This window comes from Dendropsophus ebraccatus, chromosome 3, assembly GCF_027789765.1.
Source record: "Dendropsophus ebraccatus isolate aDenEbr1 chromosome 3, aDenEbr1.pat, whole genome shotgun sequence".
Classification (NCBI taxonomy): Eukaryota; Metazoa; Chordata; class Amphibia; order Anura; family Hylidae; genus Dendropsophus; species Dendropsophus ebraccatus.
Genome location: NC_091456.1, coordinates 183,685,699 through 183,711,988, shown reverse-complemented (window position 1 = coordinate 183,711,988; position 26,290 = coordinate 183,685,699). Strand labels below are relative to the sequence as shown.

General features: G+C 43.1%; 1 protein-coding gene across 1 annotated transcript; it reads right to left on the bottom strand.

The window, feature by feature from the left end:
- Positions 1–1,709: 1,709 nt before the first annotated feature.
- On the bottom strand, positions 1,710–25,930 carry UBAP1 (ubiquitin associated protein 1). Its single transcript, XM_069964851.1, has 7 exons — positions 25,784–25,930; positions 13,181–13,221; positions 12,665–12,789; positions 10,738–11,613; positions 8,754–8,954; positions 7,825–7,926; positions 1,710–2,618 (listed from the first exon to the last, which is right to left on the bottom strand). The coding sequence occupies exons 2-7, from the start codon at positions 13,212–13,214 to the stop codon at positions 2,478–2,480; spliced, it is 1,479 nt and encodes a 492-aa protein (XP_069820952.1). The 5' UTR covers positions 13,215–13,221; positions 25,784–25,930; the 3' UTR covers positions 1,710–2,477.
- Between the last annotated feature and the right edge of the window lie 360 nt (positions 25,931–26,290).

Here is a 26,290-nt window from a genome sequence, read left to right as displayed (position 1 = left end):
TGTTTCAAAACTACAACTTCCATCACGTCTGGACAGCTAAAGCTTTGGCTGTCCAGGCATGATGGGAGTTGTAGTTTTGAAAAAGCTGGAGAGCCAAGGTTCCCTAACCCTGGTTTAGACCCAGATGCTGATTCATATTCAACCATACATTCCTTTAGTTAGGTGCAGAGCGTTCAACCTGGACGGAGTTAATTGAAAATGTATTATATCGACGCTCACCTCATTTAAGCCATACATTAAGCAATGATGCATAGTGAATAGCTACTTACTGTAGGAGAGCTAGGACTACTATCAAAATGACAGGAGTCCCTGCTTCTTTACCGTTTATTTCCTATTCAAAGAACACCATAAAGAGATTCCTTTTGTACTGCTGGGTATTCCTATCTCAGTTTGTAACAAACTGATTGCCGGGTATCTACTAGGAACCTGAGAAGGGAGAGACAAATTCCCTATAATGAATGCAGAATGCCTGTGCGCCATTCATTGTCTGTTACTGCCAAACATTTCCGAAGTGTTTAGCAGCCCCATAGAGAATGGAGTGCTGGACGCCCAGACACGCTAAGCACTCTGATCCGAACCCCCATCAATGAGCCTGGGCGTAAGGCAAGAGGCTGCAGCGGTTTAGTCTGCATTAGGGTAGGTTCACACTACGGAAGCCGTGCATAGAATTTCTGACGGATTACGTAGCTCATACCGGTTTTTTGCCTGTGCCATAGACTTCATTCTATGCACTGGCGAATAGTGTCTATGGCACAGGCGGAGAGGCACGCAGCTGCGAACGGGTACAAGCTACGGAATCATTTGGAAAACCTCTGCTCGGGTTCCGTAGTGTGAACCTACCCCTAATGGGCACTGAGTGTTCCAGGAACGAATTGGCATTCTTAAAACATTCTTTCCCAGCTCCATGTCCTGTGATTGAGAGAACTGCATTATGTAGGTCTATAGAGCCATCTGATTGGTCGCAGTCTAAACACTCAGACACAGTCAAAACTTTTGGCACATCCCTATGTATCAATCTAATATGTCAATCTTTTTTAAGATGGCAGGGACCCTTTAAGTGGGGGGGGGGGGAAGCACACAGGAGAGTGGTTGTTCTTTTAGATTTTTATTAGTACCTCTGTAGGGAGAAAGAAAATATTTAGCAAATTACTTATATATTCATCAAGACTTAAGATTTACATGTTCTTTATCTTAAACAATGTACAACATAATACACTTTGTACTATCAAAAGATGATCTGAAATACTAGATATAATCCTGGAAAGGAACAGAAGCGGGGAGAACAAAGTGCTTAAAGAAAGTTGGATCACACGGACAGATGGCACCACTTTTTGCCAACGTCTAGCGGCTGCTGAGCTGCAAGGAGCTGTTCTCCTCCTGATCATGAAAAACTTGCTGCCAAGAAGTAGTCACCAGCCGGGAACAAAACTACGACTGCCGTCAGGGCACGCTGAGGGTTGTAGTTTTGCAAAAGCTGAAAAGCCACAGATAATCCAACCTTCGAGAATCCATCAGACTGATGACCCTTTCATCCCTTCCTATCACTATTAGTCATTTGTTTCCAGTCCTATGACCTGGCCGACATACCAGCCAAGGGACAGCGCAAACAATCCGACACATTCATCCCACTTTCCTGCTGTTTCCTCATGAAGTAGTAGCATCAAGACACCACGTACTGTAATCCTTACCAAAATATTCCTTTTTGGGGGGGGGGGGGGGATGGGATGATGGACAGCAAATTCCCTTATTCAGTTCAGCAGATGCTAGAACCACAGAATGATGTCCTTTGAAAGGAAAGGGAAGTGTGAACAATGTCCTTTGATGCACAGATAAAGCTCTGAAAACTTAATAACTTATAGCATATAATTAAACAACTCCAAGAAGCGGTCACAGCTTTACCAGTGCTAAACTGTAACCACCACCGAGCAAGTCCCCCCAACTCAGGTAGAGCTGGTGGACAAGACAGAGTGAACACATTAATCTGCATTAAACTCCCTGCTCCTGCCAAAAATTTTATAACCAGTGTAGCACTAACTATCTAAAAAAAAAAAAAAAAATTAATTGCACTAAAGTTTGCCGTATTGGGGTACAACAGTCCGTATTCCAGTATAAGCGTCAGCAGCTTCACACATCAATTCTTTTCAGTTCCCATTTACACTGCAAAAAGGAAAAAACATCGCTACAATTCAACTCCGACCCCCCCACTGACGTGCATATAAAGGTTCCGTAAGACCTCCTCATTCCTTGGAAGGGGAGGTAAAGGTTTGGGTGTAAAAGGGCACTTTTTACGATATATCTTTAGCTGGCTTTTTTGTGAAAAGGGAAAAAACCAAGTAGCACACGTAACATGGTAGGACGCAGCAGGTTTGGCCACGCTTTCTCTCTGCGCTCCTCTGTGAACGGAAAGCTTGTCATAGGATTCTCCTATCCGGACATTCGTTAAGAGCCTATTGTGATAGGGAAGTGGGGGAGGGGATTCAGCTGGGGCCGGCGCGCGCCATTAGCTCTTCCAGTGCCTTGTCCTGATCGTTGTTATGAAGTAGCAAAACTTCTTTTATCTCTTTCTGTTCAAACCCCATCTCTTTAAATTTGCTCATCAGCTGAAGAAATACCATTGTCTGGAGAGAAGACAAAAGAAAACCAGTGTGAATGTAACTATGTTTCAAAATACAAAACGATAGGTAAGACATTATAGTAGTTATATTCTTGTGTATAGGAGCAGTATTATAGCAGTTATATTCTTGTGTATAGGGGGCAGTATTATAGTAGTTATATTCTTTTATATAGGGAGCAGTATTATAGTAGTTATATTCCTATATATAGGGAGCAGTATTATAGTAGTTATATTCCTATATATAGGGGGTAGTATTATAGTAGTTATATTCTTGTATATAGGAGCAGTATTATAGTAGTTATATTCTTGTATATAGGAGCAGTATTATAGTAGTTATATTCTTTTATATAGGGAGCAGTATTATTGTAGTTATATTCCTATATATAGGGGGTAGTATTATAGTAGTTATATTCTTGTATATAGGAGTAGTATTATAGTAGTTATATTCTTGTATATAGGGGGCAGTATTATAGTAGTTATATTCTTGTATATAGGAGCAGTATTATAGTAGTTATATTCTTGTATATAGGAGCAGTATTATAGTAGTTATATTCTTGTATATAGGAGAAGTATTATAGTAGTTATATTCTTGTATATAGGAGCTGTATTATAGTAGTTATTCCTGTATATTGGAGCAGTATTATAGTAGTTATATTCTTGTGTATAGGAGCAGTATTATAGTAGTTATATTCCTGTATATAGGAGGCATTATAGTAGTTATATTCTTGTATATAGGAGCAGTATTATAGTAGTTATATTCTTGTATATATGAGCAGTATTATTGTGGTTATATTCTAGTATATAGGAGCAGTATTATAGTAGTTATATTCCTGAATATAGGGGGTAGTATTATAGTAGTTATATTTTTGTATATAGGGGGTAGTATTATAGTAGTTATATTCTTGTATATAGGAGCATTATTATAGTACTTATATTCTAGTAGTTATATTCTTGTATATAAGAGCAGTATTATATTAGTTATCTATATTGGGGGGCGCGGACTGCACCACTCATGCAATCTCTGACACCTGGGTCCAAGGGGAAAACCAACGGACTGTATAACCTCACTGAGACCGAAGAAGTGGTGCACCGCTTGACAAGAAAACGTAATGTAAATGCAAAAGAAGAACAGAAGCAGGCACTTACCGGCCAGTTGCGTCTTCAGATAAGTTTAATGGAGGTAACTTCACAGCATGCAGGAAGGGGGGTGTGGAGCAAACACGTCCTACAGGTAGTAGACTACAATTGTTTCTCGCGGTTACGCGCTTCTTCCGGTCTACGGACAACGTAATGCTCTGAAGGAGGTGCTTAAATACATAGTGAGTGTATGTGATACAAAGCAGATAAAAACATAAAACATCAAATGAATGGTGCGAACTCGTTTTGCTCATTCATGCCTAGTGGACCGAGAGCGTTCAACTTAGAATTCCACAGAGTCTCTTTGCGTAGAAGGGTCTTGTGGCGGTCACCGCCTCTCTCCATCTGATTAACCCTTTCTAATCCGCAATACCTGAGACAACTAGTGTCCCCCTGGTGGGCTTGTTGTACATGATCTATCAGTCTTGGTACGCCCTTCCCAGAGCGTACAGAGTAACAGTGCTCCTTGTACCGGACTGATAGGGCTCGCTTAGTCTTGCCCACATAGAAGCGACCACAGTCACAGACCACAGCGTAGATGACAAAAGTGGTTTTGCGCGTGATCAGACTCCTGATACGACATTCAGTACCGTTCAGGCAAATAAACTGCACTGTCAGGATTTGAGAGCTGCGGACAACCAGGACTCATTCCTGACCTTAGCAGGAACAGGGGCTATGGCGTCGGCTAGAGTCTTATTCTTGCGGTGGGCTATAATGGATTTAGACATGGCTACGCTGCTTAAATCAGTGTCCTGTTCAATAATTCTCCAATGTTTATGAATAATCTGACAAATACTGCTATTCATTGGGGAGTTGCTAAAAACAAAGGAGAACCGCTCAATTTTATTCCTACGCCTCCCACTATTGCCTTTCAGTAACTCCAATCTGTCTCGATTACGGGCTCTATTGCGGGCTCTATCAATTAGGTCCTCAGGATAGGCTCTCTCCATGAGTCTGGACTTCAGTTCCTCTGCCCGTTTCTCAAAACCCATTCGATCGCTATTTATTTTCTTGACCCTTATCATCTGACTATAGGGTATAGCGTTCCTGGTGTGTACAGGGTGGGAACTACAGTAGTGCAACAGTGAATTGCAAGAGTTCGGTTTCCTGAATAGTATTTGTCAGATTATTCATAAACATTCGAAAATTATTGAACAGGACACTGATTTAAGCAGCGTAGCCATGTTTAAACCTATTATAGTCAACCACAAGAATAAGATTCTAGCCGACGCCATAGCCCCTGTTCCTGCTAAGGTCAGGAATGAGTCCTGGTTGTCCGCGGCGATACCAAATGGCAATAGAAAATGTGGCAATTGCTCATACTGCTCTCAAATCCTGACAGTCCAGTTTATTTGCCTGAATGGTACTGAATGTCGTATCAGGAGTCTGATCACGTGCAAAACCACTTTTGTCATCTACGCTGTGGTCTGTGATCGCTTCTATGTGGGCAAGACTAAGCGAGCCCGATCAGTCCGGTACAAGGAGCACTGTTACTCTGTACGCTCTGGGAAGGGCGTACCAAGACTGATAGATCATGTACGACAAGCCCACCAGGGGGACACTAGTTGTCTCAGGTATTGCGGATTAGAAATGGCTAATCAGACGGAGAGAGGCGGTGACCGCCACAAGACCCTTCTACGCAAAGAGACTCTGGATTTCTAAGTTGAACGCTCTCGGTCCACTAGGCATGAATGAGCGCAACGAGTTCGCACCATTCATTTGATGTTTTGTTATGTTTTTAGCTGCTTTGAATCACATACACTCACTATGTATTTAGGCACCGCCTTCAGAGCATTACGTTGTCCGTAGACCGGAAGAAGTGCGTAACCGCGAGAAACAATTGTAGACTACCACCTGTAGGATGTGTTTGCTCCACACCCCCCTTCCTGCATGCTGTGAAGTTACCTCCATTAAACTTATCTGAAGATGCAACTGGCCGGTGAGTTCCTGCTTCTGTTCTTCTTTTGCATTTACATTATAGTAGTTATATTCTTGTATATAGGAGCAGTATTGTACTAGTTATATTCTTGTATATAGGAAGCAGTATTATAGTAATTATATTCTTGTATATAGGAGCAGTATTATAGTAGTTATATTCTTGTATATAGGGGCAGTAATATAGTAGTTATATTCTTGTATATAGGAGCAGTATTATAGTAGTTATATTCTTGTATATAGGGGGCAGTATTATAGTAGTTATATTCTTGTATATAGGAGCAGTATTGTACTAGTTATATTCTTGTATATAGGAAGCAGTATTATAGTAGTTATATTCTTGTATATATGAGGCAGTATTATAGTAGTTATATTCTTGTATATAGGAGCAGTATTGTACTAGTTATATTCTTGTATATAGGAGCAGTATTATAGTAGTTATATTCTTGTATATAGGAAGCAGTATTATAGTAGTTATATTCCTGTATATAGGGGGCAGTATTGTACTAGTTATATTCTTGTATATAGGGAGCAGTATTATAGTAGTTATATTCTTGTATATAGGAGCAGTATTATAGTAGTTATATTCTTGTAGATAGGGGCAGTATTATAGTAGTTATATTCTTGTATATAGGAGCAGTATTATAGTAGTTATATTCTTGTATATAGGTGTCAGTATTATAGCAGTTATATTCCTGTATATAGGAGTATTATAGCAGTTATATTCTTGTATATAGGAGCAGTATTATAGTAGTTATATTCTTGTATATAGCAGTAATATTCTTGTAAATAGGGGGCAGTATTATAGCAGTAATATTCTTGTATATAGGAGCAGTATTATATAGTAGTTATATTCTTGTATATAGGAGCAGTATTATAGTAGTTATATTCTTGTATATAGGAGCAGTATTATAGTAGTTGTATCCCTGTATATAGGAGCAGTATTATAGTAGTTATAATTTTGTATATAGGAGCAGTATTATAGTAGTTATATTCCTGTATATAGGAGCAGTATTATAGTAGTTATATTCTTGTATATAGGAGCAGTATTATAGTAGTTATATTCTTGTATATAGGAGCAGTATTATAGTAGTTATAGTCTTGTATGTAGGAGCAGTATTAGGCAATGTTCACACGCTGTACTAATAACGTCTTTTTTTATCTACGTCCGGAAGTAATGGTCATGAACATTGATTCCAACCATTGTTTAAGCTCATCAGTATTTCGTGGGAACAAAGCCTTATAGTAGTTATATTCTCCAATTCAGTCTCTATGGGGTTTCTGATCATCTCTGAGCAATAAACTTGTAAATATTTAGCAACCCCATAGGAAAGCAGACTGCCATGTTAAAACAGGAGGAGAGCTGCAGTTACACGGTGAATGCAGACAAACTCTTCTCGCTCCATTCACTGCACAGTGTGGGTGCCAAACAGCTTATTCCTGATGTGTCTGATTAGCTGTTCTGTGGATAGTTCATCAGTCTATTTTGCCCTGAAAACCCCTTCAAAGGGGTTGTGCAATAAAGCAAAGTTGGTAAAACCAGATGTGTACCATATACATGTGTATGTGTTTAATTAAGTAACTTGTATCCCATAATGTTTATCACCTCCATCGATCTAATTCCTGGTTTCCTCTCTAACTTCCTCTCCTGATCCAGTGTCTTTCTTTAGTCCTCCAGCTGTTCTTCCAGGCCCCACCCCTCCGGCTGTCAATCATTCTGGAGGAGGTGACTGACTGAAAACACAGGCTCGAGGACTGGAGAGACATGCCGGATCACAAGAAGGGTGGATGATAAGTATAAGTTGTCTATGATCTGGAAACCAACAGCACAGATATATACATATCCCAGACCCCAATATATACATATCTGTGCTGTCAGTTTCCTTTTATCATTATTGGCCGCTCATTACCCTGTTACACAGGATGATATGCGGCCACTGTGACAAGTTTTAAAGCTTGTTGAAAAGACATGATCAACCGAGGATGCCCAATCGCAGTGACTTTTACATGGGCAATAGCAATGCTCCTGCCCGGTAATCGGCCCACGTAAAAGACTCTTTAACACCTTCATGACCGTAGTCATTGACGCCCGGATGTTCGGGTCAACTTAAGGCAACGTTCCTCCCCTGGACACTTACCTTCTCCTCAGAGCACTGATACATCTCCAGAGCCTCATCAACCAGTAATGGATCAAAGCCCTTCTCACACAGCTGGGAGTGGATGAATAAGTACTCCAGTACCTGCAGGAAAGAAAGCATCCTCACAATCATTGTCATCAATATAACCCCCATCATCTTCAATGACGCTCTCTCTGCACTTATCCTTACAGTATCCTCAAGCACAATGTACCCTAAAAAACATACCTTATACTAAATTAAAGGGTACATTTACTAAAGGTTTTTTTGGTAGGCTTACTGCTGGCCTCTCATATAGCACACCTATCTTGGATTTCTCTAAAAGCCCTCAGAGAAACTATTAAAAGGCCTGTGCCTGTAAGAGGAAATGTGAGTTGCAGCAACAGTCACTGTTCTCAGGGTTAGGTTGGGTTCACACTTTTTTTTTTTTTTTTGCAAAAAACGTAAAGATTAAAAACTGATGGGAAAAAAAACGGATGCCACAGTGTGCATCCATTTTGACCAATTTTTCCACTGACTTCCATTATAAAAAAAAAAAAAAAACACGGATCAAAACGGATCCATTTTTTTTGACGGAAATAAAAACGAGGTCGACCCAGTTTTTGTTTGTCAAAAAAAAACACGGATTCGTTTTTTTTTTTTATAATGAAAGTCAATGGAAAATCGCATGCACACATTTGCATCCGTTTATTTCAATCAGTTTTTCATCAGTTTTTTGCAAAAGTCTTATACTCTTGCTGCAATACTACTTGTCGATCACGGTAATTTCCCTGTGTCAACCATTTGGTCTACAATACCTTCCTGCTGTTTATACCAAAGCCAGGTTGGCGCAGCTGTTGTTTCAGGGGGTAATAGTAGCATGAAATATTACTACAAGAGATGTCATTAGATACGACAAAGATGCCATCCTCACGTCAGGCCTGTGCCCTCACCTGCTCCACGTTCTGCCCTTGCTTTTGCATGGCTCTCATCACGTGTTCATAGGAGTACCCCATACTGACGATGGTCTCGGCACACTGCCGCTCACCGGTGGACAGCGCCTGGAGAAGCTCCTCATAGCCCGGGACACTTAGCCGCTTTACATTAGTTACACTATTGGGCACTTTGGACACCGCGACCTGATGAGCTGACATCTGTGAATAGGAGAAGAAATTGGTTGGTCTTTCCCCACAATTATTTACTTGGCAGTATTAACCTTTTTTTTAAAAAAAAAAAATTATATAGCTACTATCTATAAAAAGGTTCATTACCACTGTCCCAACATTATATTATGAAACCATGAAAGTAAGCTGAATCACATTTTATAATTTGTGACTAATATCGTACTGATCCTGAGTTATATCCTGTGTTATACTCCAGAGCCGCTCTCACTATTCTGCTGGTGGGGTCACTGTGTATATACATTACTTATCCTGTACTGATCCTGAGTTATATCCTACATTATACTCCAGAGCTGCACTCACTATTCTGCTGGTGGGGTCACTGTGTACATACATTACATTACTGACCCTGTACTGATTCTGAGTTACATCCTGTATTATACCCCAGAGCTGCACTCATTCTGCTGGTGAGGTCACTGTGTACATACATTACTGATCCTGAGTTACATGCTGTATTATATCCAAGCAAAATACTGCCCTTGCCGGCTTGTTCCCATTATAGCTGGTGAACAGGGGTCAGCATGGGCACGTCGATTAATCTGTGCCTATACAGCATCATGTCCAATAACATCTTTCTATCAGCCATTAGGAACTTTTTCTCATCAGTTTTCTCTACAGCAGCTAACCTTCACCTGCTACACACACAGCCTCAGGCTCCCATGACGGTCACCTGTTGTAATGGAACATATTCCATGGTGTACATGTTCTCCCCTATAAGTGGTATTTCATTCTCTCTGGCAGCTTCATAGTTAATGGTAGCCTTCCATGGAAATGGATACCTGTATCATGTCCCTTATTTCTATCAACAGTTCAAAGGAAGTGCTGAGAAATTGTGTATTGTTCTCCTGACATTTCCCCTGGACACAACTCAGCAAAGTCGCCAGACAGTGTAGCCGAGAGGAGAGGCCTGTCAGTGTCACCGTGGCAAAGAATGGTGGGTATAGGTTACAGAACACGCAGCTAAAGGCTGAGATGTTATAGGAGAAAAAACTGAAAACCATGAAATCCTCCAACAGTGAGCACAAGTCTGCGTCCTCCTGCCGTCCCTTGATGCAGTCGTAGTGTTACATGATGACACTTCAGTATTCATAGGACAACATTGAAGATAAGACATGGTGATAACATGTAAAATAGTCAGTGTACAGCTTGTATGAGGGTCAAACAGTGTGTCTATGGGAGGGCTCGCGCACCACCGCTCTCTGCTGTTCTTCGCTCAAAGAATTGACACCTCTACCGAATTTGCTGAGAGTGAACACGCCCTGAGGCTACGGTCACACTACGTAAGTTTCATATTAATCACGGCCATTGTTGCCGATTTGCAACAACAGCATGATTAATACAAAACTTATGTAGTGCTACCGTCTATGGAATCCCGGACGGAATGTATACACATCGTATACACTCCGTCCGGGATCCTTAGCGGCGCCACAAAAAACTGACATGTCACAGAGAACCTGTCAGTGCACATAGTGGAGCGTGCGGCCGGAGCCTCCATTGTGCGCAGTGGGGAATTTGGATGCGGGCGCACACGAATGCGCCCGCATCTGAATTCAACGGAAACGAAGGATGGTCTTCTCTGACACCGGCCGTTCATCACTGCCCATTGGGTGGCAGGGGGGCTGCACGGGGATCGTGTGAATGAGCCCTAACACTATGACTGTATAAAGAATATTTGGAGCTTTGCATTAATAAAACAGAACTCTAGCTATTATAAATGGTATTCCAAAACTATATAAAAAAAATGGCTCCATGTTACCTTCGTGTCACTGCTCAGACTGGTCCTCGTAATTCCTTCTGTACCGCTGACTGGGCCCACGGTGGAAGGGGGCAATGCACACGTCAACATCCCACTCTCTGAATGCAGGGAAGAACCCCACATGAGGTGTCCATTCAGTTCATCACCATTATGAGGTGTGCGGGATTTTAAGGATTCGAGGAAAGTGCCATTGGGCAGGCAGTTAGTGCTTGCATGTGCTATCTTCTGATTGTTCTCATCTGAGTCTAGTTTGGGAAAGGATAGGGATTTGATATTGCTGACCGTGGTCATGGGGGCAAGTGACACTTTAGAAGACGGGGGTAGTTCACAGTTTTCCAACTGTGGTAAAGTGATAAAACCATTGGGTTTGCGGAGATGCTTAAAGTCTAAAGCTTCCTGTTTCAGGGTGGAGAGCGCGTCCTCGTCTTTTAACTGGGACTGCGAATTCTGGACTGTGTCAGCAATTCCCGAATCTGGGCTCACAACAGGCCGCACGTGAATGTCAAGAATGTTCTTTAACTCTTCTTTATCATCAATTGTTTTTAATTCTAACTTGTCGAAGGGGTCCTCCTCGCACTCAAAGTCAGCAGGGTTAAAGTCTGCCTTGCTGTGAGGGGGACTCAGCACTTTTTGCGGTATGGCACTGCTGTTGGCGGGGGTCGGGGTCAGGATGTTGTTGTGCTGGAGGCTTGCGAGGATAGGGTTGATAGGTGGAGGGCAGCCGATACCTTCATCACCCTCACTCTCTGCCTGAGTATCGGAAATCGCTTGGGATCGGGCCTCCTCTGCTTTCCTCTCGGCTTCCCTCTGCGCAGCTTTGATCTGTTTTACTTCTTCCGCCCACTGGACTGTTTTCTTCTCCAGGGAAAAGTCATACTGTCAATGAAAAAAAAAAGATAGGGAAAAAAGCTTAGAATATGATCAAGAACTACATTGCCAAGAAGGAAACTGCTATTAGGGAATGTATAGGTTACAGGGGGCAACAAAATTATTGGGGACCTTGTGTGTGTTTGGGTGACTGTTTATTTGGCAGTATGTAATACATAGGGCTTGTTCATATGGTATATCATGCTCTACAATACATATATACAACCTGTAAAATAGGGTGCTGACAAATGTGCACATACTGGTATGGACCCCACTACCTATATTGTCTTCAACATAGTCAATTACCGACTACGTTCAAGTCCTTTCCCGCACCTATACGTTTATAATGTGGCTAGGTGTGGGAGTCGCTACTTGACTAGTGCACATACACATATGTCAGCATGCCATTTTGACAGGTTGTGTACATCAAGCATACAGCACAATTAAGACAAACAAATCAAGTCTCAACAAGTCCTTAGTTTCCCTCCAACATAGAAATTTTTTTAATTTCTCAACCGTTAAATATTTGGAAAAAAAAAAAAACATACGCAATACACTCCAGAGCTGCATTCACAATTCTGCTTGCTTTGAAGCTAAAATCTCCCTGCGTTCCCTGCTTGTTCAGTGCCTGCACAGGCCTAAAATGATTACTTACACTATGAGAAGTGACAGCTTCCTGCATTATACATACACTGTGACAGGAAGATTGCTGTCTGTATCAGGGACAGCACTGTGAATGCAGCTCTTGGAAATATAGGCTGTAATCTGGGCTCAATACAATGCCCACAATTTACTGTCTTTATACATGTTATATCCAAGTATATACTGTAGTTAAATATCACATATACCTAGAAAATAAAGAGTTCAATTTTATACAATTGTTATCTTTCAGATGATTTTACACAGCTAAAGAGGTTTTCCAACATAAAACTAACTTGTCCCCTATCCACAGGACAAGAAGGAGATAGCGAGGGGTCCAACCGCTTGTCCCCTATCCTGTTGATAGGGGACAAGTTAGTTTATGTTGGAAAACCCCTTTAAGAGAATCAGAGACTCCTACCTGGATTTGACCGATGAGCTGGCTGATGTCCGGCACACAGAAACCAACAGGCAAGCCAACTTTATCCGGCACTCTGAACTTGTCACCAATCTTAAACGGGACGTCCTCTAGGTAACTGAAAGGCCCTAGAGAAAAGACAAATGACACATAGAGTACAATTAGTCTTAAAGGGGCTGTCTAGTTTTACGTAAATACAGCTAAAAGGGGTATTAAAACTTATCCCCAATAGTACGCCTTACTATTTCTTCCAATCACATAAACATTGTATGGAACGGCCTGACACTTTAATTCTCAAGATTGTGGGTGCACAATGTATTTCTTTGATCAATCCCCTAAAAATTATATAATTACAGGATGGGCATCGGCTCTCAGGCCAACTCCTGTTCATGTGTTTCATCACAGTATATGAATGTTATCAAGGAAAGTCTCTTGTCCCCAGTTACTCCTCTGGGGGAGAACATTCTAGGTAAGCTTGAGAAACCAGCAAAAAGACGACAAATCGCCCAATATTCTTACCGTGTAAATCTGATGCCGACTTCCTAGAAGCCATTTAGAGTCTGTAAGAAAAGAAAGACAGGAGTGAGTAAAGACTGCTGTGCGATTCACATGAAAGCCACATGACAAGCTATGAATATTCATCAATGGATATTTGGATGTTATCAGTCCCATCCTGAAAAACAAGTTGCCTAATTCAAGCAAAAACGTACAGGGGTAGAGAAGAAGAATCTGCAGAACATTACAATATAGAGGAAAATAAAACATTACATAGTAAACTATCAATTCATACAAGAGCTTATAATCTATGACAAACTACATCTAGAAAGCACTGCAGCTGAATAAATTATTATTATCATTACTATCCCTCATTTGGTAAGGCTAGGTTCACACTGCGGTTTTTTTAACGGACACAAAAGTAGTGTCAGCTACGTTTTTGTGTCAGTCGAAAAAAAAAAGGGATCCGTTTTTTTTTTTTACAATGGAAGTCAGTGGAAAAACGGATGCACACAAATGCATCTTTTTTTTTTTTTTTACAAAAAATGAAAGTTTTCATTGTTGCATCAAATTAGCCACCCCTGTTTTATACAGATCTTGAAGTCTAAGGGCCCTATTTCCATGGGACGATTATCGTTCAGATTATCGTTAAATCGTTTGAATCTAAACGATAATCGTTCGTTTGAATACCAGTTAACAATTAATCGTTCGCATTGAATAAGATGTCATTCGGTCGTTCGCAGTAGTGACGAACGTAATAGCGACGACAAGACGACCGCAAAAACGATCATAAGTACACACAGTATATACTGTGCCTGGAATTCCTAGCTGCGCCGTAGAAAACTGACATGTCAGTTTTCTGCGGCCACTATTCATTGAATAGTGGCCACAGAAAACCCTGTCAGTGCACACTATGGAGCGTGCGGCTCTGGCCGCACGCTCCATAGTAAGCAGTGGGGAATTCTGATGCAGGTGCCTGGATGTGTCAGTAGCAGAAAGTTTTCAACAGGGTCAGAACTTCAAATGATGCATAGAAGCAAGGAGTTCCCGATGCCGGTCCACAGCTTCACCGTCCGTAGGGGGAGCAGTAATTTACGGGACGTGGGAATGCAGCCTAAGGCTATGTTCACACTACGTAAAAGTACGGCCGTTGTTGCAATCGGCAACAACGGCGGTACTTTGCACGAATATATACAATGCTTCTCCTTCTATGGGATCCCCGCCGGAGCGTATACAGATCTTATACGCTCCGGCTGGGATCCCTTGTGGCGCCGCAAAGAACGGACATGTCAGTTTTCTGCGGCCACTATTCAGTTAATAGCGGCCGTAGGAAACCATGACCGCTTGTTTCATAGTGTGCAGTGGCAAGTTCTAATGCGCCCGCATTAGAACTCTACGGCAGGAAAGATCACACAGCCGTACTGCAGTACCAGCCGGGATGATCTTTGCAGAGACCGGCCGCTCCGTGACCCGGCCGGGTCACAGAACGGCCGGTCTCTTACACCATGGAAACATAGTCTAAGGGTGGATTAACATGTTCTGCATCTACAGTGCGCAAGCAGACTCAACTCCCTTCAACATAATTTCTTAATATTTTACAATGCAAGGAATTCAGACAGTTCAGTCCGTCGCATACAGAACGTGTGACTAATGGTCGTATTACACTGGACGATTATTGTCCAAAAAAATTGTTAGATCGTTCGTATTTAAACGATACTTGTGTAATAGCCGGCAACGATTAAACGACCAACGAGAAATCAGATTGTTTGATAGAACCTGGACCTATTTTCGTTTGTTTAAGCATCGTTTGGTGTAATAACACGTCGTTCGGTCGTTCCTTGGTCTATCAGACAGGAAAGGACGAGCGCAAGAACGACCGCAAGTAACGATCATCATTCTGTGTAACAGGGTGAATGATTTAAGATCATTTGTCATAGCGGTCGTTTGAGATCGTTTATCGCCGAAAATTCGTCCCGTGTAATACCACCCTATAAGACTACAAGATGAGGCGTGGCCAATTTGATCCGACAATGAGAACTTCCTTAAGTATTAACAGAACAAAACAAAAACATATGCACACTGCACTGTAATGTGAAAGAAAAAAAAATACACACACACTAAAATTATCTACACTTTGTAAGCAGTGGCCCCCAGCACGGTGGAAAATGACAACGTCCAGAAAGTCATAAAACGGCCTCCGTCTGCTAGAGAGGAAGCTGCGGTGAATCCGGAGTGATGACTAATAAGAGTTATTGTTTCTGTAGTTCCCCCTCGTGGCACTCATGTTAGTCAAGGGTGAAACTACTACAAAGTAACTTGTTAATGCGGTCAAACTAGTACGTCTTGTACTGAAGTCCAAAAGTCACATATAAGAACTGAGGCGGTCTCGGCAAACTGACCCCTGGTGTCTCCCATAGCACCCAGGCAAAGAATTCTGCAAATGAGCAAAAGAAAATTAAAGCGAATAACTGGGTGTCATGGTGAACACTGAAGAGTTGTCTCGTAGACTATCTGGAAAGACCTGTTTAGTTAAGGAGAAGATCATTAGGATTCTTCCACAACATGCCAAGTCATAAACCCAGAGGAGATGCTTCACCGCTCACATGATTCATTGTGTCAACACTTTGGAGACTTTCACTAAGTCATGTGAAGGATTCTGATCTGAACTTTGGATCTGACATTTATAGGAAAGAATATGTAACGTTAAACAGTAACCGCATGTATATGACATAATGTAGACAACACATCAGACAATACAATGTCTTACAGTCAGCTGGAAGGCAAACCGTGGGGAGATCAAAGCAAAGGCTGAGGGAGCTTAAAGATTATGAATCACTCTGATATATGTGGCTAAATGGTTAATAGTGAGGGTGACGTCATGTACAGAAAAAGACAAGGATGCAGTACCAATCTGTGCCTACATTATGTGTACTGGGAGACAGGGAGGCAGTACTATCTGATCCTACATGTAATCCTACATAAATGTAGTGCCAATCTGTGCCTACACGATGTACATGGGGAGACAGGGAGGCAGCACTAGCTGAATGTACATTATCTACAGAAGGAGACATAGTACCATCTGTGCCTACATCATATGTTGGAAGAGAGAGGGGGGAAATAAAATATGTAATCACATTATGTACATGGAGAGAAAAAAGAAGGCAGTACTATCTGTTCCTTCATCATGCCTTGGATAACGAGCATAGTTCGTTCCGGGACCGTGCTTGTAATCCAAATCACTCTTAACCCCTTAAGGACTGGGCCAATTGTCACTTTTGCGTTTTCGTTTTTTTCTCCTCGCCTTTTCCCATAAGACCCATAACTCTTATTTTTCCACCTACAGGGCCATGTGAGGGCTTGTTCTTTTTAGGAACAGATGTACTTTGTAATGGCATCTTTCAATTTGGCATAAAATGAATTAAGGAAGCCCCAAAATATCATTTATGGGGTGAATTTGGGTCAAAAAATGCAATTCCGCAAATATTGGGGGCTTCCAGGTTTACGTAATGCACTTTACGGTAAATCTGACATTTTTTCTTTATTCTATAGGTCGGTCTGAACACAGCGATATGTAGGTTTACTTGGTTTTCTAACGTTTTACTATTTTTATTAGCAGTAAAACTTTTTTTTTTTTTTTTGCAAATAGGTATTTTTAAAATGATCCTATTGTGACTCTTGTAGCGCCTTTTTTTTTTTTTTTCACCTACGTGGTCATATGGGGTGTAATTTTTTTGCCATGATCTCTAGTTTTTATTAGTAACATTATTTTCTAGATCAAACGTATTGAACGCTTTTTATACTTTTTTTATACATAAAATGTCATTAAAAAAAAAAGCAACCTCTGCGTTTTTTTTAACCACTTTTTGTTCACGCTGCTCACCGTGCGGGAATAATATTGTTTTATTTTAATACAGCGGACGATTACGCACACTACTGTATATGTTAATCTTTTTTTTTTTTTTTAAGTCCCCTTAGGGGACTTTTACATTATTACATTAGATTGCTAACACTGATCCCTGCTATGCCATAGCACAGCTGGGATCAGTGTTATCTGTGATCTTCTGATAGAGCCTGCCTGTAGCCTGTGGCAGACTCTACCAAAAGATCGGACTGCACGGAGGTAAGCAGCAGACCTCCGGCAGTCAGACAGTGCGATCGGGACCCCCGCACACACGCTGAATAGAGAAGCAGGGCTGCTGTCAGAAGTCTGTGTGGTCACATGACAGCAATGGGGAAAGGGGCGTGTGTTCAGCATGGACGTGAGGACATCAGGAAGTGAGAATCACAGAGCTGTGCAGGACAGTGAAAAACTTTTCTTTACAGCAGTCTGTATAACTGAGTGTAAGTGCAGGCCCATTATAGCAGCAGTGTGTACAGCTGAGTGTAAGTGTAGGCACATTATAGCAGCAGTGTGTATAGCTGAGTGTGAGTGCAGGCACATAGCAGCAGTATGTATAGCTGAGTGTAAGTGCAGGCACATTATAGCAACAGTATGTATAGCTGAGTGTAAGTGCAGGCACATTATAAAAGGAACGGAGAGGATGGAAAACACAAGGGCTGACAGACTGCAGGGAGCATGAAGGAATGAGCAGGACATATGTGGGCACATGCATGCAGCACACTCTGTCCGGGGAGAGAGGGGTTACAGTTATGAAGAGATTACCTCCACAGTCCTGTCCTCTGAAACAAGCCCCAGTCTGAAGTGGATCTGCTATGATTTAGAAGACTTCCTAGGTCAGAGTACAGTGCTGCAGACCATGCCTCTTCCCCACTCCGCCTCCCACCCAGTACAGGGAGCTCTTAAATCAAAGCAATGCTCTTAAACCAAGTTAAAATTTTGAAAAACTGTGAGCTCTTCTTGCAAAACGCTCTCAATCCAAGTTATTCTAATGGCAATGTACCACTGTATTTGTTAAACTCACTGTTACTCACTGTTAAACTATTCACTTATTTTTAAGAAATCACTATATAAAGGACAAAGATAAAATAGAAATAAGGTAAAATTATACTATTTATTTGCACACGGAAGAAGCAGATTATAGAATAGTTTTCCAAAACTAAATTTCCCTACACGACATAGACAGGCTGTCCCTTTATCTTCTTGACTGTAACCTCATGTAAACAGGTAATGGTTAGAAAATAGCCCTGGCCGCAATCAATGACTCCATTTATACAGAGAGCACAGCGTCACCTTTATCATAGAAGTCAAAAAGTGACAGGAATGTCCCGGCCTCAGATTTCCTACATTACATATTCCTGACTTCATGTATATAGATGTTAGGTGGAGGCACCGGAGATACGGGCATGGATTCAGCACCTGATTAACATAATGACCTCATACAAGTTAATAGGCGTAAGCAACGTCCAATACAAGGCCCAGCAAACCAGGAGGGCGAGTCGGGAGGAGTGTTATATATAGCTGTGAAATTACAGGTTTATAGACTTGTAATAGAAGTGGGTGGAGGAGGGCAGGCTGTTTACACATTAAATCCTCTAGTGTACAAGTTTTACACAGCCTCCTGGAAGCATTAGGCATATAATATAGACAAAGTACCAAAAAATATATGAGGTAATACTAGCTGATTTTAGGCCGTTCATCCTGGGGTAAAACTGACTTGTTATATATGTTCCTCAAGTTGTTACAATTACAACGATATGTAACATGTATAACTTATTTTATTTGATGGCCTGTAAAAAATTCAAACCATTGTTAACAAATATACACTCACCGGCCACTTTATTAGGTACAAGTGTCCAACTGCACGTTACCACTTAATTTCTAATCAGCCAATCACATGGCGGCAACTCAGTGCATTTAGGCATGTAGACATGGTCAAGACAATCTCCTGCAGTTCAAACCGAGCATCAGTATGGGGAAGAAAGGTGATTTGAGTGCCTTTGAACGTGGCATGGTTGTTGGTGCCAGAAGGGCTGGTCTGAGTATTTCAGAAACTGCTAATCTACTGGGATTTTCACGCACAACCATCTCTAGGGTTTACAGAGAATGGTCCGAAAAAGAAAAAACATCCAGTGAGCGGCAGTTCTGTGGGCGGAAATGCCTTGTTGATGCCAGAGGTCAGAGGAGAATGGGCAGACTGGTTCGAGCTGATAGAAAGGCAACAGTGACTGAAATAGCCAACCGTTACAACCAAGGTAGGCAGAAGAGCATCTCTGAACGCACAGTACCTCCAACTTTGAGGCAGATGGGCTACAGCAGCAGAAGACCACACCGGGTGCCACTCCTTTCAGCTAAGAACAGGAAACTGAGGCTAGAATTTGCACAAGCTCATCGAAATTGGACAGTAGAAGATTGGAAAAACGTTGCCTGGTCTGAGGAGTCTCGATTTCTGCTCCGACATTCGGATAGTAGGGTCAGAATTTGGCGTCAACAACATGAAAGCATGGATCCATCCTGCCTTGTATCAACGGTTCAGGCTGGTGGTGGTGGTGTCATGGTGTGGGGAATATTTTCTTGGCACTCTTTGGGCCCCTTGGTACCAATTGAGCATCGCTGCAACGCCACAGCCTACCTGAGTATTGTTGCTGACCATGTCCATCCCTTTATGACCACAATGGACCCAACATCTGATGGCTACTTTCAGCAGGATAATGCGCCATGTCATAGAGCTAGAATCATCTCAGACTGGTTTCTTGAACATGACAATGAGTTCACTGTACTCCAATGGCCTCCACAGTCACCAGATCTCAATCCAATAGAGCATCTTTGGGATGTGGTGGAACGGGAGATTCGCATCATGGATGTGCAGCCGACAAATCTGCGGCAACTGTGTGATACCATCATGTCAATATGGACCAAAATCTCTGAGGAAGCTTCCAGCACCTTGTTGTATCTATGCCACGAAGAATTGAGGCAGTTCTGAAGGCAAAAGGGGGTCCAACCCGTTACTAGCATGGTGTACCTAATAAAGTGGCCGGTGAGTATATGTTCTTTAAAATCGCTCCATTCCCAGGCTTATAACGCTTTTATCCTTTGGTCTATGGGGCTGTGTGAGGTGTCATTTTTGCGCCATGATGTGTTCTTTCTATTGGTACCTTGATTGTGCATATGCGACTTTTTGATCGCTTTTTATTACAATTTTTTGGGATTTGATGCGACCAAAAATGTGCAATTTTGCACTTTGGGATTTTTTTGTGCTTACGACGTTTACCGTGTGAGATCAGGAATTGAATAAATTAATATTTTGGGCGATTACGCACGTGGCGATACCAAACATTTATTTATTACATTGGAAAAGGGGGGGTGATTCAAACTTTTATTAGGGGAGGTATTTTTTTTTACTAATAGGACTTTTTTTTTTTTTTACACTTATACTAGAAGCCCCCCTGGGGTTAGGGTTATTCCCCCTGCGGGACTTCTAGTACACTGACCTCTCATTGAGATCTATGCAGTATAGTAATACTGCATAGATAAATGAGATCAGCACTCGATTGCTTTCGGCTGCTGGAGCCTGGATCAGCGCCATTATGGCCACGGGGATCGCTCCTCTGCGAAAACATCGCTCCTCCGGCTTTCACACAACTCCCACTGTGTAATCCTTTGTTCTCTGCTGCTGACTAATCTCCCTCCTCCCCCTCCCGATTGATGTAAAAGAGTCAAGATTTCCTGATAATGAGCAGTGGATTAGAGAGAGGGGGGAGGGGGGGGCTAGGGAAAGTCTTTTTGAATGCAGATAATGGCATATTTGCCTAATAAACCCTATTAAAAAAAAATTAAAAAATCGCCTGGACTATTGATTTCTGCAAAAAAAAAAAAAAACTTGAAACGACAGTGACTCTTTAAAGTCTCAGAAAACCCTTACATGTGGAACACAAAACAAACAATACACCAGATCAGCAATCCCTCCTTCCTATGTGTGAAGGATTCCCTTTCCCAGTCTGTTTCCGATATCTAAATGGTAATTCTTCTAGAAGGCCAGTAACACTACAGCAAAGCTCCCCCCCCCCCCCCCCCCATATAAAACAGACGAAAGCCGGGAGAGATATAACGCAAGCCTCTGCACAACAGACAGATGCATTAGATTTGCTGGCCCTTTAAATCACTGACTCAGCACTACAAGGTCTAAAACAAAACCCTCACCCAGAAGACAGGGCACTAAACCCTCCTATGGCCATAGTACCAAACATAATGCTGGACGGACACCCTCCTTATAGCTTTATGTGTCCTCTTTCCATCTGTATAAAGATCTCATTATACTGGAAAAAGCACAATCCGGAGGATTTCAGACATACGTCAGCCGCTGACCCAATCCAGAGATCAGCTGCACTCCTGCTGCTCCCAGCAGCGCATTCATTATTAATTCCTCCGGTTTAAATATTTAATTGTATTATAACACTGACGAAGCAGTGAACCCAAACGTGAAACCTCTCGCGATCCCTCCACACCGTCCGACGGGACTCAGGATAACAAGCCACACATGATTCACTATAGTTTTCACCGCAACCAGAGTATGCCCACCTCAAACATCACAGGATATACAGTACAAACACTGAATAAAGAGGGAAAGAGCGGATTGCAGAACTCAGAATGCAGCTCTGAGGTACCACATGGCAAATTTTTTTTTTTTTTTTTTTTTTTTTTTGAGCCAGCCTGACCTCACAATTTTTAACTTTATTTTCTTGCAGAGTTGGATAAGCACTTTAAATTCTTCTGCAAATTGAATACCCCCACATAGTATTTTCTGATATGTCCCCTAAAAGCAGGGATGGGGAACCTTCGGCTCTCCAGCTGTTGCAAAACTACAATTCCCATCATGCCTGGACAGCCGAAGCGTTAGCTTCGGCTGTCCAGGCATGATGGGAATTGTAGTTTTGAAACAGCTGGAGGGCCGAAGGTTCCCCATCCCTGCCTTAAAGTGTACCTGTCATGAAGTACGCTGACCCAATCAAGGTAAAATCCACTCTGTAGCCGGACTTCGGGTATCTATGGATACAACCAAGCCAGGTCGATACTGTGCATGAGCCCAAACTGATCTGAATGGATTTCACGCTGGCTGGGTCAGTGTTTCTTGCAGTTTTCCTTTACACCACTGGGATTTAAACTAAGCTGAGACTTCCTGTTCTGTCTGTGGTGATAAGAGGAGGCTGCTGTAAAGTGAACTGTACAGCGGCACCAGTAGGAAGATCGCATCAATACAAAACAATAGCAGCTCCCTGTGGAATGACCTTTTCAAAGGTCACAGCACGCTGAGTAATGTTTTACAATCATCTTAAGTGGATAGACTGTCTTTTGTCTTCTATGTCCATGAGTCTTGCTGTAAAGCAAGTTACTAAGTGCTGTTAGACACAGCCCAGGCTATATGGCAGCCCCCATAAGCAAGTACAAATAGTTAAATAAATAAAAATTTAAGTCAGAAAATAGAAACGGATTAGAATAAAAGAATAAGTTTTAGTATTTGACTCTAATCAGTAAAAGAAAATTTAGGTGTCACATTCCCTTTAAGCCCGGTGACGCCGATATAAATAGTCTCCTATTCCAGATACTGGCATCTTTGTCGCTTGGATCTCTTGGAAAATAATTAACATGCAGGGAGAAAATTCACGTCCCCTTAAAATCAATGAAAGCTGTGAGTGCGGCCGCGCCAAGTCTCCAGACGGCTCTGAGAACACTTAACAAGTCAGCCCTTTTCTACTTTGAAAATGTATTTCTTATGACAAACAGGTACGTTACGTTGGCTGTAGGAGCCGGAGTGGTGAGGCAACAGTACTGCACTGCAACAGATCCCAGTGGTCAGGAGCACTATAAGGATATAGTCACAAGGCAGGGTGGTTGCAGACTGTATCTGTACTGTGGAGTTGCAGGGGAAATTTATTAAAGTGAAAGGGTGCGTTTCCACAGGAAGATTTATCTGACAGATTTTGAAAGCCATAGCCAGGAATGGATTTGAAAAGAGGATAGATTCCAGTCTTTCCTTTATGACCTGATCCCTGTTTATAGTCTGTTCCTGGTTTTGGCTTCAAAGATCTTTCAGATAAATCTGTCTGTGTAAACGCACCAAAAGTAAGGCTGGAGGACCGGCCCAGAGCAGCCAATCAGGATTCAGCAGACCACATGTCCCCTTTTGGTGCAAGACGGTCATCTCCAAGATGTTGTCAAGTGGTGGGATCCAGTCACCCGTCATTGCCTCCAGAGCCAGAGGTGTAATCTACTTACTATCACCACATCAGCCATGGCAGTGATCAACTCCCTACCACCATGTCAGCCGTGGCTGAGATCCACTCACTGTCACCATGTCAGCCGTGGCTGAGATCCACTCACTGTCACCATGTCAGCCGTGGCTGAGATCCACTCACTGTCACCATGTCAGCCAGAGCTTAAATCTACTATCCCCACCTCACCCAGGACTGTGGTCTACTATCACTATGTCAGCCAGCACTGTGATCTACTCACTATCATAATGTCAGTCAGCACTGTGATCTACTCACTATCATAATGTCAGTCAGCACTGTGATCTACTCACTATCACTACGTCAGTCAGCACTGTGATCTACTCACTATCACTACGTCAGTCAGCACTGTGATCCACTATCATCATGTCAGTCAGCACTGTGATCCACTATCATCATGTCAGCCAGCACTGTGATTCTCTCACTATCATCATGTCAGCCAGCACTGTGATTCTCTCACTATCATCATGTCAGCCAGCACTGTGATTCTCTCACTATCACCGTGTCAGTCAGCACTGGGATCCACTATCACCGTGTCAGTCAGCACTGGGATCCACTATCACCATGTCAGTCAGCACTGGGATCCACTATCACCATGTCAGTCAGCACTGGGATCCACTATCACCATGTCAGTCAGCACTGGGATCCACTATCACCATGTCAGTCAGCACTGGGATCCACTATCACCATGTCAGTCAGCACTGGGATCCACTATCACCATGTCAGTCAGCACTGGGATCCACTATCACCATGTCAGTCAGCACTGGGATCCACTATCACCATGTCAGTCAGCACTGGGATCCACTATCACCATGTCAGTCAGCACTGGGATCCACTATCACCATGTCAGTCAGCACTGGGATCCACTATCACCATGTCAGTCAGCACTGGGATCCACTATCACCATGTCAGTCAGCACTGGGATCCACTATCACCATGTCAGTCAGCACTGGGATCCACTATCACCATGTCAGTCAGCACTGGGATCCACTATCACCATGTCAGTCAGCACTGGGATCCACTATCACCATGTCAGTCAGCACTGGGATCCACTATCACCATGTCAGTCAGCACTGGGATCCACTATCACCATGTCAGTCAGCACTGGGATCCACTATCACCATGTCAGTCAGCACTGGGATCCACTATCACCATGTCAGTCAGCACTGGGATCCACTATCACCATGTCAGTCAGCACTGGGATCCACTATCACCATGTCAGTCAGCACTGGGATCCACTATCACCATGTCAGTCAGCACTGGGATCCACTATCACCATGTCAGTCAGCACTGGGATCCACTATCACCATGTCAGTCAGCACTGGGATCCACTATCACCATGTCAGTCAGCACTGGGATCCACTATCACCATGTCAGTCAGCACTGGGATCCACTATCACCATGTCAGTCAGCACTGGGATCCACTATCACCATGTCAGTCAGCACTGGGATCCACTATCACCATGTCAGTCAGCACTGGGATCCACTATCACCATGTCAGTCAGCACTGGGATCCACTATCACCATGTCAGTCAGCACTGGGATCCACTATCACCATGTCAGTCAGCACTGGGATCCACTATCACCATGTCAGTCAGCACTGGGATCCACTATCACCATGTCAGTCAGCACTGGGATCCACTATCACCATGTCAGTCAGCACTGGGATCCACTATCACCATGTCAGTCAGCACTGGGATCCACTATCACCATGTCAGTCAGCACTGGGATCCACTATCACCATGTCAGTCAGCACTGGGATCCACTATCACCATGTCAGTCAGCACTGGGATCCACTATCACCATGTCAGTCAGCACTGGGATCCACTATCACCATGTCAGTCAGCACTGGGATCCACTATCACCATGTCAGTCAGCACTGGGATCCACTATCACCATGTCAGTCAGCACTGGGATCCACTATCACCATGTCAGTCAGCACTGGGATCCACTATCACCATGTCAGTCAGCACTGGGATCCACTATCACCATGTCAGTCAGCACTGGGATCCACTATCACCATGTCAGTCAGCACTGGGATCCACTATCACCATGTCAGTCAGCACTGGGATCCACTATCACCATGTCAGTCAGCACTGGGATCCACTATCACCATGTCAGTCAGCACTGGGATCCACTATCACCATGTCAGTCAGCACTGGGATCCACTATCACCATGTCAGTCAGCACTGGGATCCACTATCACCATGTCAGTCAGCACTAGGATCCACTCACTATCACCCAGTCAGTCAGAGCCGTGATTCCGGTCACAGGTTGATGAGGACCCACAGCAGACAGGCAGGACCCGGGTGTAGGACCCCGGCAGCCGGTCTTGTGCTGCGGGCAGATTATCAGTCTTCGCTTTCACCACCCACAGCTGCCCTCTCTGCCGACATTTTGAGCGGTACACCCGGCTGAAGGGAAGTCTCAGGCCGTACTCACCCGCTGAGCTGTCGCCGCCACCGGTTATGAATCCGCTACTTTTCCTACACACCCAGCACCTCGGCCCCGGCCTCAGTGCGCGACGCCATCTTGGGACACTTCCTTCTTCCTGCAAAAGGTGGCGTATGACGTCATCACGCAGAACAGGTGATGAGCGCGCTGGCACGCAGATAGTCATGTGACACTCTGTACCGCTTCCCTGTAACGAGTAACAGCAGATAAGTTAGTCAGACACACGGCAGAGGCGGGTTATGAGGTAATACATAATAGTAGAGGATTATAAAAACTAGTCCAACACGGGAGTGAGTAGGTTGTTTCGAGGAACCAATCAGAAACCAATTGCTTTCATTCTCCAGTTGCCTCTCAAAGTTGAGAGCTGAAATGTGATTGGCTGACGCCTCCTTTGTATAGTCCCTAAGTGTTTCTATAGCAACCAATCACAGCTCAGCTTTCATTTCTCATATTACTGTGGGAAAGTAAAAGCTGGACTGTAGTTGGTTGCTATGC

Excerpts from the sequence above, each read along its gene's own strand:
- UBAP1 (XM_069964851.1), bottom strand. The coding sequence starts at position 13,214 with ATGGCTTCTAGGAAGTCGGCATCAGATTTACACG. Across the intron at positions 8,955-10,737 it reads GTCTGAGCAGTGACACGAAG|ATGTCAGCTCATCAGGTCGC; the intron begins GTAACATGGAGC and ends TCCTATTCACAG. Across the intron at positions 2,619-7,824 it reads ATCAGTGCTCTGAGGAGAAG|ACAATGGTATTTCTTCAGCT; the intron begins GTAAGTGTCCAG and ends TCTTCTCTCCAG.